This window comes from Hipposideros armiger, unplaced genomic scaffold (assembly GCF_001890085.2).
Source record: "Hipposideros armiger isolate ML-2016 unplaced genomic scaffold, ASM189008v1 scaffold_10, whole genome shotgun sequence".
Classification (NCBI taxonomy): domain Eukaryota; kingdom Metazoa; phylum Chordata; class Mammalia; order Chiroptera; family Hipposideridae; genus Hipposideros; species Hipposideros armiger.
In genome coordinates, this window is record NW_017731360.1 from 7,102,142 (window position 1) to 7,114,961 (window position 12,820).

At 39.0% G+C, this 12,820-nt stretch overlaps 1 protein-coding gene across 3 annotated transcripts in view; it reads right to left on the minus strand.

The window, feature by feature from the left end:
* ZCCHC17 (zinc finger CCHC-type containing 17) overlaps positions 1–12,820 on the minus strand; it is a 55,039-nt gene that overhangs the window by 14,532 nt on the left and 27,687 nt on the right. For all 3 annotated transcript variants that reach the window (XM_019659979.1, XM_019659993.1, XM_019659985.1), the window contains 2 exons: positions 7,831–7,931; positions 6,157–6,248 (listed from right to left, as the gene is read on the minus strand). In XM_019659979.1, the coding sequence (XP_019515524.1) occupies positions 6,157–6,248; positions 7,831–7,931 (193 nt within the window). The remainder of the gene's footprint in view (positions 1–6,156; positions 6,249–7,830; positions 7,932–12,820) is intronic.

Consider the following 12,820-nt stretch of genomic DNA (forward strand, 5'->3'; position numbering starts at 1 on the left):
GTACAATATACTCTGGAGCTAAACCAGGCTATTGTACCGTCTCCAGATGGTTCGCTGCTTTTGATCAAGCAGTTTCTCTCTGAAATGCTCTGTTTTCCCTCTTTCTTCCTACCTCACTACACCCAAACATTTCAGCTCAATGACCACCTCTCCTTCTATCGAGTCTTCTTCCCTGAGCCCCTCAGCCAGAATCAATCTTTGTTCACATTTCCATAGCACTCTTTAAAAATTCTAAATTTTTGATGGAAGTATAATTTACATACAGAAAACTGTTCATAAGCATACAACTTGATTGATTTTCACAATTTGAACATAGCCAGGTCACCAGTACTCAGGTAAAGCAACAAAACATTACCAGCACCTCGGAAGCCCCTCTAGTTCCCACACCTCCCCGCAAGAGTAACCAGTGTTCTAATTTCTAACAGCATAGATTAGTTTTACCTATTTTTGTAAATTATATAAGTGGAATGATATATATGGACCCATCTGTGTCCGGCTTTTTTGGCCTGTTTGTGAAATCCATCTATAGTGTTGTTCTAATTTGCTGTATTTTGTTATTGATGTGAATAACAAATAATATGTGAGTAATCTCTATTATGAAACAGTGCTTCTATGAACTTTGTAGCCCATGTCTTTTGGTAAATATATATGTATGTGTGTGTATCTATATACCTATCTATCTACACACACACACACACACACACACACACACACAGAGGCACTGTAGGAAATAAGAAAGACAAGATGTGGCCCCTGTTCTCATGGATCTTATGTATTCTTTCAAAAGAAAAGGTGTGATAATCTCAGAGGAAATACACACACACACGCACACACATTTCTGCTGGGAAGTGCCTAGTTCCAGGTAGGAATGGAGCTTACTGGGTTGTAGGGCATCAGCTTTAGTAGATACTGCCAGTTTTCTATAGTTAACCAAGTACTCTCCTGCCAGCAGAACCTAAGCGCCCAGTTGTCAGAGCTCTTATTTCTCACCTTTATTATAACACACTATACCTACACAGAGTAGGTACTTAGAAAACATTGAATTGAAGAGTATCGCCTCAGTCACTCTCTTTCAAACTCTAACTGTATCCTATACACACTCCAAACCTAGCACATATCATATTTTATTACACCATATAGTGATATTTCTTCTCTAGATCATGAGCCCTTTTTACAATATCTTGGGTTTGTTTTCCTAGCACCTTAGCCCAAGGTGTGGCAAGCAAGAGCATCAATAAATGTTTGTTGAAATTTCTTTGCTCTTCATCCAAAATGTGTTTTCTTCATCTGAACCCCTTTAACTCTGAACTCTGACCTCACCTAAGATTTTCCAACCATTTGCCAGGTCTCTAAGAGCCCAGCAAAAATTGAGAACTATTCTGCCAAAAGAGCCATATTGTCCAGAGAAATGCAGGGTAACAATATCAAAGCAGAACAAAGCTACCCACTTCACGTATTTTAGCCAATAGTTTCATAGGATATGCAGGCTCAGGAGAAGAAACGAAGAGGACAAAGATACTCCACTTCTTGTCCCATTCATTCTTCAAAGTTCAGCTCAATTAATCCATCTTCTGTGAAATGCTCCCTGCTACACAGGCAGAGTTAATTACTCATTTTATTTTGTTATAATAGATTTGTTTACATTTTGCCTCATCCTCTGTACCACGCATAGGACTTCAAATGTAAAGTCTATGCCTTATTCTTCTCTGTATCCAAGCGGGGAGCACAGAGTCTAGCACACCGTTGTCCAATAGAGTGCAGTGATGGAAATGTATAAAGTTACGTCTGTACTGTTGATCATGTCTGACTATGTGTGTCTGTGGCCACTGAGCACTTCAAATGTGGTTAGTGATTGAAGAATTGGATATTGTATTTTATTCCATTTTAATTAATTTACATTTAAATAGCCATAGGTGACTAGTGGTTACCCAGTTGGACAGTACAGATAAGCACATGAGTTAAGTCCAGAAAGCGTCTGCTCAAAACCAGCTTTTGCCCTAGAAGAATCTTACTCAAATGATAGGAGTCTGGGATGGGTCACATGAGAAAGTCCCTTTCAAAGAGTGAAACTTCAATAACAAAAACCAAGATGAGGGGAGTGGAGAGGGAAATGGGGAGTTACTTACCAACAGGCATAAAGTTTAAACAAGGTTAATAAGTTTTAGGGGGCCGGCCAAGTGGCTCAGTTGGTTAAGAGCACAAGCTCTGAGCAACAGGGTCTCCGGTTTGATTCCCACATGGGCCAGTGATGCTGTGCCCCGAGCTGAGCTGCCAACAGGTGGCAGGATGTCTCAGCTGGTGAGAGCACATGCCCCTAACAATAAGGTTGCCGGTTGAACTCCCTCCCGCATGGGATGATGGGCTATGCCCACCTGCAACTAAGATTGAACACGGCACCTTGAGCTGAGCTGCCCTAAGCTGCCAAAGGGCAGCCAGATGGCTCAGTGGTTAGAGTGTGCACTCTTAGCAACAAGGTTTCCGGTTCAACTCCCACATGGGATGGTGGGCTACGCCCACCCGCAACTAAGATTGAACATGGCACCTTGAGCTGAGTGGCCGCAAGCTGCTGACAGGCGGCTGAATGGCGACTGAACTTGGAGGTGAGCTAGCTGCGCCCTCCACAACTAAGATTGAAGGACAACAACTTGGCTGTTCCCCCTCCCCAATTCCCCAACACTGTTCCCCTTCCCCAATAAAATCTTTAAAAAAAAATAAAAAAATATAAAAATTAAGTTCTAGAGAGCTAATGTACCACATTGTACCTACAGTCAGTAATACTATACTGTACTGTTAAAAGGGTAGATTTCACGTTAAGTGTTCTCACCACAATAAAGCAAAATTTAAAAAAAGAAAACTGGCCAGCCAAGTGGTGCATTGGTTAAGAGCTTGCTTGGGAGTGTGAGCTCTGAGCAGCAGGGCCGCTGGTTCGGATCCCACATGAGGGCCAGTGACACTGCACCCTCTACAGCTAAGAAAAAAATAAAATAAAATAAAATAAAAAAGAAAACTGGGCAGGATCTTGGGAACACAACTCGAGCCATCACAAACTCCATGGCTTTCAGATATCCTCATTTGTAGAGCTGCATTTCAAGTGGCTGTGAGTTGTAGCTTAAGCAAACACTCATTATAATCAACCCCAATACTCTGTGTCACTCACCACATGTCTCCCTTTCTGTCCTCATCGCCATCATGCTAGGTTAGGCCTCATTACATTTCACATAAACAGTAATAATCCCTTCACTGGTCTCCCTGCCTCCAATTTCCCTCCTCCAATCCATCCAGCACACATAGTTGGATTAATCTTTCTCTTTTCAGTTCAACACCGGTACTAGCACTAGTGATATGAGTAAGTATATTCAAATGATAGGACATGGTCCTTTTCCTCACTGAGCTTATAGTTTAGCAGTGGAGGGAGGCATATAAACGGATACTAACAGTGTGGTAAATCGTAAATCCTCTTTCTAAAGACTATACCATGCTGACTAAACCTAATAGTAAACTGACTTTAGCCCCTTTCCATTTGCAGAATCACTTATGGTATGACCTTGTTAATTCCTTGGGGCCTGAGGGAATGAAATAGAAGACAGCTAGGTTTTGATGGCAAATGAAAGGTAGCTGACAAACGGTGGGTGGCTAAAGACAGCATGAAGATACTGAGCATCACAGAGGCCAGAGAATGGGGACCTGGAGAACAGTCTGATCAGGTGCCTTTCCCACTCAGAGGCTTTAAACAAAATTCACATTCTTTGACTGCTATTCAAAGCTCTCCACAATCTGGCCACAGCACATCTTTCAAGGCTTATATTCTAATACTTAAGCATATCCCTTTCTTTCCTTAAACAAGACTCCGGAATGTGCCATGTGCCTTCCTGCCACATGCCTTTCCTCAAACCATTTCTTCTGCCCGGAATAGCATTCCCTCCCCTGCTGCCTGACAAAATCTTATCCATTCAAGACCTAGCTCAAATGCCCCCTCCTTCCTGATCAGGGTCTTAAATCAACTCTTCCTCTTCAAGCTAATCCCTAGAATCCTTTCTTTAAACTACTCTTTTAGCATATATTACATGTGGCCTTATATTAAAGTTATTTGAATAATTATTTCACTACACTAGGCAGTAAAGGTCCTTAGGCAGAACCCTTGGTATTCCCCTTGTACCTCAAAGAGAATATGAACCCAATAAATACTTGTTGAACAAAGAAATAAATGGACGCACTAACAAAATGACTGCTTCACATAAGACAAGATGTGGCCCGTTCTTATGGATCTTATATAGTCTTTCAAAAGAAAAGATGTGATAATCTCAGAGGAAAAACAAAGAGACATTTTAAAAGTAACTACAAGTAGCTATTATATATTAGACAAGTATATCTACTACAGATAATAAACTAGATAATAAACAAATAAGATTTTATTTAAATCATTCCCTCATTTCTGAGAAGTAGGTATCATTAGCTCATTTTATAGTGAAGAAGTTGAGGTTCAGAGAGGCTAGGTGATCTGCTCAAAGTCATATGCTTGTATGAAGCAAAACTGGGACTCCTGTGATTCAGTTCTAACTCTAAGACCTGTCACCATTCCACTAAGCCATGCTTCTTTCCTGGACACAACTCTAGAAATAGTTTACAACAAAAGTTACTGTTCAGCCACATCATTATTACTATAAACAGCCTATAGAGAGAGACACGTCCAGCATAAAACCAGAAAGCCCTTACCCTTCCCTTCCCCTAAAAGAAATAACTCTTTTATCTTACTTGTTTTTGTATTTTACCCTTATAAGGGCGGCTTTGGGAAATTTCACTGCTGTATAGCACAGGATTATTTGGAGCAGAAGCAATTTATTACAATGCAATCAGTAAATGCCAGAGTTAAATAACATTGCTGAGTTATAACGATTTCTACTGTAAATGGAAAGTGTTTTGTCAATAATTAGCCCTACAAACATGTCAATATTTAGAAACTAAACTACAGAAATGTGAAAAACTCTGTAAGGCACATGAAACAGCTAGAAGAGAAGCATCATGTGGTAAAAAGGCATTAGCTTTAATTTCAGGAGACCTAGATTCAAGTCCCTGACCCACTATAATTTGCTACCACAGGTGAGTTCTTACCAGGCATCAAGCCAGACCCTAGGGATAGAAAATAAAGTAGAGATAACACCCACTTTGCAGGTTGTTATGAGAATTAGATGCACTCATGTATGTACACACTGCCTTGCATATAGTCAATAAATATCACTTCCCTTCCTTTTAGGTAAAATTCTTTCACATCTAAAGTGATTTCGCTGAAAACAATAAACATAAGAGTTTTCAAACTTTTCACCACCAAGATCCGACTCAAACAACATTTATTTTTTTCTTATAATAAATCAATAACATAACTGCCACTAAGAACCCGTGATTAGCATGAGATAAATGGTGTAATATTTTTTCATCAAAAGCAACAAAATAATATCATGGTTAACTTGAGGATAAATGTATGATTTTGGTTGGCTTTCTGAAACACTGGAAATAGTTCATAAACCCCCAAGACTCCCTGAAGGGAATCTTACGGATCTAAGAACCCCTAGTTAGAAATCACTAGCTTATATTCAAGAAGGACTTTGAGATAGAGGTCAAAGTCCCTTTATTATCAGACATTATCCTTCATAGACAGAAAATCTTCCATTCCTAAATGAAAGGTCAGAGGAGCCAATAAAAGTAAGGTGTTGTGTTCAGAACCCAGTGTATCCCAAGATGCAGGCGTCTAAACCCCACTGGAGTTGCTCCTAGATTACCCTCCCCTCCCACATGGTCTCTACCTTTTTCAGCCCAGTGCTAGGAGAGAGGCAAATAATAGGTACCTCATGAACGCTGTTGGCTAACTGGTAAAAGGGCAGAAGCAGAAAAAAAAAATAAGGGGAAGGAAACAAAACCAACAATGGGGCACCTCTATGCTAGGAGCTTTGCAAGTTAGCATTTCATCTTAGAACTCTATGCAGTGAATGAAGTGTTATCTGTAACATTTCATACCTCTAAAAACCAAAGATCAGAAAGGTCACATAACTCATCAGTATCACCGTCTAAGAATGGTAGAGTTCCCGTGTCAGCCTGATTCACTACAACATTCTGTGGTTTGAGAGGTAGCAGGATTTGAGCCTTTGCAAACTTTTTACCTACTCAATGATAACGTTGTTGGGGTCGAGGTCTTTCCCAGTCCCTTGGTTGACAACTTTCATGGAGAGGGATACTTTAATCCTATCATTTTTCATCTGAAAAAGACAAAAGCAAAGTCACCAAAAGCTCAAAGTAGATAATTTAGACTGCTGGTCTAGAATTATCTGACTAAGAATCGAAATTTTTGTCATTATAATAAACACTGAACTCATAGCCAAGGTCTGGTGCTAGGAGCATTGGGAGTACTAAAAAGCATAACAGGCAAATCCTGCAGCAGAAGAATTTTAGGAAATGGTTTTCTTGTCCCTCTTGTGGGCAAGACAAAAATGGTTGCTTAGAAATCCAAGGCCTATGAAAGAAGGCAAAAAAAAAAAAAAAAAGTTGTTTCTTCTAGGTAAGTTTAGCATAATGATCGGTTCCGAGATCCATGAGCCCAGAATGGGTTTCAGAACATTCCAGTAGGCTAGATCACCTTTTGGACTTGATCTAGAGTTTCTTTAAACATGAAGACAATTGTTAGCCACAGTGATCTTTTGCTTCCTCCAGCACTTGAAGCCCTTTTTCACTTCAGGGTCTTTCCATCAGCTATTCTCTTTGCCTGGAATATTCTCATCTCAACTTTCCACATGACTAGTTCCTTTTTGTTTGGGTCTCAGCTCATATACCATCTCCTAAGAAAGCCCATTCCTGACTACTTTATCTAAATCTACCTCTGATATTGTTTGAACCCATTACAGCACTTATTGTAATCTGTAATTATTTTTAATAATTTTAATTTTACTTTTTATTTATCTCCTGCAGTTATATTCTATATAAGCTCTATCATAGCTGGGGTCATTTATGTCTGGTTCGTTCTGTATCCCTCAGACAGGGCACATATTAAGCACTCAAATACTGTTGAATATCTCTTTCAGGCCTGTCTCCTCTGCCATTCTCTAGTAGAAGAGCAGGACTCATTCACTGTCTGTTCGTATTTCTCTTGTGGTCTGCCCACACCCACAGCCTGCATACCCTCAAGTGGGTTGTCAACAGGGTCCTTCAGAGCTTTCTCACTTCCCCCATGGTGCATGGTGCCAGGTATTAGGAAAAATAACTGGAAACTCTATGTCCTTTTTTTTTTTGGTCCAAACTAAAGTGTGCCTGGCAGGAATTCTTTGAAGTTTGTGATAAAGACTATTAAAGACTAGTCCCGGGGCCGGCTGAGTGGCTCAGTTGGTTAAGACCTCACTCAAGAGTGCGAGCTCTGAGCAACAGCGGTTTGATGCCTGGCCCGAGCTGAGCAGCCACTGAGCTGTCAACAGGTGGCAGGATGGCTCAGCTTAAAAAAAAAGAAGAAAAAAAAAGACTAGTCCCATAGATCATGTTTTCTTCCCTCCTTTTAGTTTTAGTTCTTTTTTGTTTTTTCTTCACGTCCATTATTGGGTAAACTTCAGGGAGGGAAGTTTTATAAATGTGTACTTATTGCACCACACTTACTGTAATTCACAACATTCCTTCTGGGTTTGCAGGACAGCCAGCCAGAAGGTTTAAATTCAGGTCAGAGTATGGTGGCATGATTCAAAATACGGTTATCAGCCATAGTTAATGACATATACACACTCACCATCATGAAATACAGAGAAAATCCCAGCCTTTCCTAGTCCTTTCTAACCAGATAAAAGGTGCACAGAACCTTACCTCTCGGCCTATAAGCTTCACCCACACTTTGTCTCCAACATCCACTATCTCAGAGGGCTTATCCACACGACAGGATGACATGTGAGTTCGATGGACCAGACCTGAGCACAAGAAGAGGAAATAAAATAAAGCACAGGGTATATCTGGTATTAATACTCTAAGAAACAAGTTAAGGAGAAGATAGGAGTTGGGGATTCACTGAAAAAAATGTTCATTAACTTAAAACTTCAAATTAGAACAATTTGAGATCCTTTTTTACATCTAATCAACAAACAAATATGCTTTAAAATAATGCTCAGTGCTAGTAAAGATGTGATACAATAACTACACTTACATAATTCTGGTAAAAATACAAGTTTGTAAACTTCTTTAAAAGCACAGGGCATAAAGATGTTTTATATCCCTGATGCAAGAATATCACTGGAATTTTTCCAAAAGAAAAAACTCAATAGAGGCAAAAACCTATGGGCATATAAAAATATCTGCAGTATTATAACCTACAAAGGTTAAAAATAAAAATTCTAAACACCCTAAATGACCAATAATTAGAAAACAGCTTGGTAAACTATGGTAAATCTATGAAAAGGAAGAATAATCAGCCATTTAAATTACAGGTACAGAAAATAATTATGATAGATGTTAAGTAAGAAAAGGAAATATAAATAAGGTGCCATTTTTAATCTATTAAATTACCACAATATTTAGAAAATAACAATATCCAATGTTGATGAGAGTATAGTAAAATAAGAAATATTGCTAGGGCTAGCATAATTTTTTTTAGAAATCATTTAGCAATGGCTATCAAGAGTGATAAAAACATTTAATAAAATTAATTAAAAATTAATATTATAATATGTAATAATCATTAAATAACTTAATGACATTTAATAAAATATTTATAATAGATATCCTTTTCCTGTCTGTCCTAGGTCCTTTCCTGGGAGAACCACCTTCCTGACATTCTGAAATAAGCTTATCAGTCCATATAATTTGATTGGAGCTGACCTAACTCCCAACTGTGGGCACATGACACAGGTTTAGTCAATAAAGGTACCCCCCCACACCCACACACACACACACACACCCGCCACAGTAATTGACTGGTTCAGGGACAAACCCAAGGCACTAGTTAATCAAATCATCTTTCTCAAGACTGTCAGGGTTATAAACCACAAAAAGTTACCAATGCCCATCTTAACCACCAAGCGGCAAGAGTTGGCCAGAGGGGAGCAAAGAAGAGCATCAGTAATCAAGAGACAAAGCCCTGAGGGTGTAAACTGAGCACCTGATACAGCCCTGGTGGAAGCTAGATTTATCCTGCACTCCCCAGCAAAATTAAGAAAACATTTCTCAACTGTGTTTCTGTCCCTTGCACAAAGAGTTCTAACTAATAATTAATTTGACCCATAATCACTTCTGGACTCTGTCCTAAGAAAATAATCTTATACATAGAAAAAGCTATACGCATTTGGAAAATCAATCTACATAAAAAAATTCAATGTATTTTTAAGACAGAAAAAATTAGAAACAATCTAATTTCCAACATAGGTTAATGGTTAAGTCAACTATGGTATAGTCACTTGATAGACCATCAAAAACGATGTTCCAAAGATTATGTGAAAATACATCAATAATTCATTCGTTAGCAATATTTACTGAGTGCCTACTATGTGCCAAGCACTGTAGGCAACTAGCATTTTCCCATGTACATAACAAAAATACAATGTAAAATTGTATAATATGATTATAAATGCTGAAAATAGATTTTAAATATTAGAAAGAAATAATCCAAAATGCTATAACAATAAACTAGGGTACAGGATTACAGTTTAATTTTTTTTATTTTCAAATGTTTTAATAGATGAAACTACATCTATTTTGAAATAAATAAATATAATAAACAATTATTTTGAATGAATATAAACCAAGAATCAAAACTAAAGAAAAAACCTGATAAATCAAACAAAATTTATATCTATAATAACTGCCCTCCCTAAAGTTTTTTGAGAGAATTATTAACCTTTATTATTCTCTTTCTCTCAGTCTAAAAGTTAAGCAAATAGGGCCGGCCGAGTGGCGCGATGGTTNGGATCCCACATATGAGGGCCAGTGACACTGCCCTCCACAGCTAAGATGCTGGACAACAGCTCAACCTGGAGCTGGGCTGCCATTGAGTCGCCGGCGACGGCGTAGGCTGCACTCCCTGTGGCAGTGGGTTGCCATGGGCTACCCTATGTAGCCAGCAGCCAGCGTGAGCGGCCAGCAGCCAGCGTGAGCGGCCAGCAGCCAGCGTGAGCGGCCAGCAGCCGCAGTGAGCGGCCGTCAGAAGCCGGCGACTGAGCTGCCTCGCCCGAGAAGAGCGCAATGATGGTGCCAGCTTGGGCCAGTGGGGCGACATCCTCCACGACTAGACTGAAGAACAAAAACGACAGCGGCTTGTCTGTTCCCCTTCCCCCAATTCCCCAATAAAAATCTTTAAAAAAAAAAAAAAAAAAGTTAAGCAAATAGTCCACCATCACAGAGCTGACAAAGAAAGAACTACAATTCGAATATGAGTCTGTCAGGTCTCCTACTTCATACTGATATTTCTCCATTTATTTATTATTTATCTGTGTTAACTGTTCAATTAAAAAAGGAGAAAGATGATCTCATCTTAAACAGTAGAAACACATCTAATTCTGTTCTAGCACCTTCTCCAAAACAAAACAGAAACAAAAACGCTTTGCTTGTCATGCCGCATGGAAGGGAGTGAGTGCTTCAGGGCAGTCTGTGCCTAGATTTCTGACATTAAGCCATAAATGCCCAAAGGGCATATCAAATCCATCATCTTGTTCAATAAACCCAATGTGACACTTAAACAATGAGTCCTCTCTGAGTGTCTGCTGGTAAAAGAAGAAAAAAAAGAATTCTGACAACCTGGAAAGGGCTAGCATCTCAATCACCATATGAGAAAGACAGAGTTAACCTATTACGGTTCCCTTAAAAGTATTCTCCCAACTACTATGTTAAGTTCAACATTAATTTATTTCACAACTTCCACTGACAATAAAGGAAAGAGGTAAAAATTACAAACCATGAGAGAACAGCTGCAGCCAAAAAATGTCAAAATAAAAGATCTCCCTTTACCTTTGGGGGAGTCTAAATTCCCTCTCTGGACTTTTCAAATAAGATCTCCAACCTATGGTATATGACAATAACGTAAGCACATAAATTAAAGTGCTTTCACATCCTTTATCTTGTTGGGATTATGGATTCATTCAACCATTTACTAAATATCCACAATATTGTAAGCAAAGATGAATCCAAGGAAGAATAAAATAATCCCGCCAGTCAAGAAGCTCTAAAATATGCACATCATTCCCTTTCTACTTCCCAGATAAGGAAACTATGGCTCAAGGACTAAGCAACTTGCTGAAGTCAAGAGGCTAGTAAATGGTGGAGCTGGGACTAGAATTCATGTATTCATTTAATAAAATTTACTGAGTACTCACTATACCTCAGGCATTATGTGAGGCCAAGACTCATCCCAACAGCCTAACTATTCCACAGTTCAATGGATTAACTGCAACTTCACTCATTTTATTACACTACATTGTAATTTGTTTGCATCTCTAGACACTGAACAATCTGAAAGTCGGGACTCTATGTTTTCTTTCTTTCTTTTTTTTAGCTGAGCCATCCTGCCACCTGTTGGCAGCTCAGCTTGGGCCGGGAATCAAACCAGCCGGGACTATGTTTCCTTATCTCTGTGTTCCCACCTAAGATAGTGACCAGAAAATAGAATCAATAACTATGTGCTAAACTGAATCCATTTCTAAAAATATCTGCACTTCTACCAGAAGCAAAGCACTTTAAATAAAAGTATAACATTGAATAATCTCTGTTCTCAAAATTTCACAGCTTAGTGCTAGTGGGCAAAGGATTTTGAGAAAAAAGGAACTTCATAAATGTATAGAGCTGCACTGTCCACTATGATAGTCACTAGCCATGTAACTGTTTTAAGTTTAAATTAATTAAAATTAACAAAATTTAAAATGTCAGTCCCTGCTGTACTGGACAGTACAGATGTGGTATAATACAAAAATATATTCAGTCTTTGTCCCCAGTGCCTGCACAAAACTCCTAACTCTTGAAATTCCCCTAATGATTGAGTCTTTTGTTATTCATGATAAGCCCTTTCTGATCACACCAGTTTATGCGAATGAATTACTTAGGGTAGGGGTCCCTAGACAGTCTCTGGATGGGGTTAGTCACTAGAACAACCAAGTGATTACAGAGTTGGAACTTTCAACCCCACGGCCCTCCAGAAAAGAGGGGGAGGAGCTGGAGACTGAGCTCTACACAAACTTTGAATAATGAAATTCAGAGAGCTTTGGGTTAGTGAACACATCAGCTTGCTGGGAAGGTGGAGTGCCAGAGAGGACATGGAAGCTCAGTGTGCGCCCCTCCTATACCTTGCCGTATGCATCTCTTTCTTTCATTGGCTGTTTTTATTGTATTCTTTATAACAAACCAGCAAACATAAGAAAAGTGTTTTTCCTGAGTTTTGTGAGCTATTGTAGCATATTATTAAACTTGTGGAGAGGGTTATGGGAACCCGATCAAGCCAGTCGGAAGTACAGGTGGCTCAGAACTTGCAAATGGCACCTAAAGTGGGGGCAGTATTGTGGGACTGACCTTCTTTAACTTGTGGATCTGAGACTAACTCTAAGTTGCTAGTGTCAGAATTTAATTGAATTGTTAAGACACCCAATTTGTGTCAGAAAACATATTAGAAACAGAACATTTCTATCACTGCAGAAAGTTCTGTTGAACAATTCCACGAGAGGGGAAAGAAAATCTAGTTTAGATGTGAATACGTAGTCTGACAATTAAGTTCATGAACTTGTTGCAAAGATGTTGCTAACCTTTTTGATATCAGAGAGATTGTTCATTACGCATGTGTACCAACTGGACAGTTAACCAAGTTTACTATTTGGAAGTACTGAAA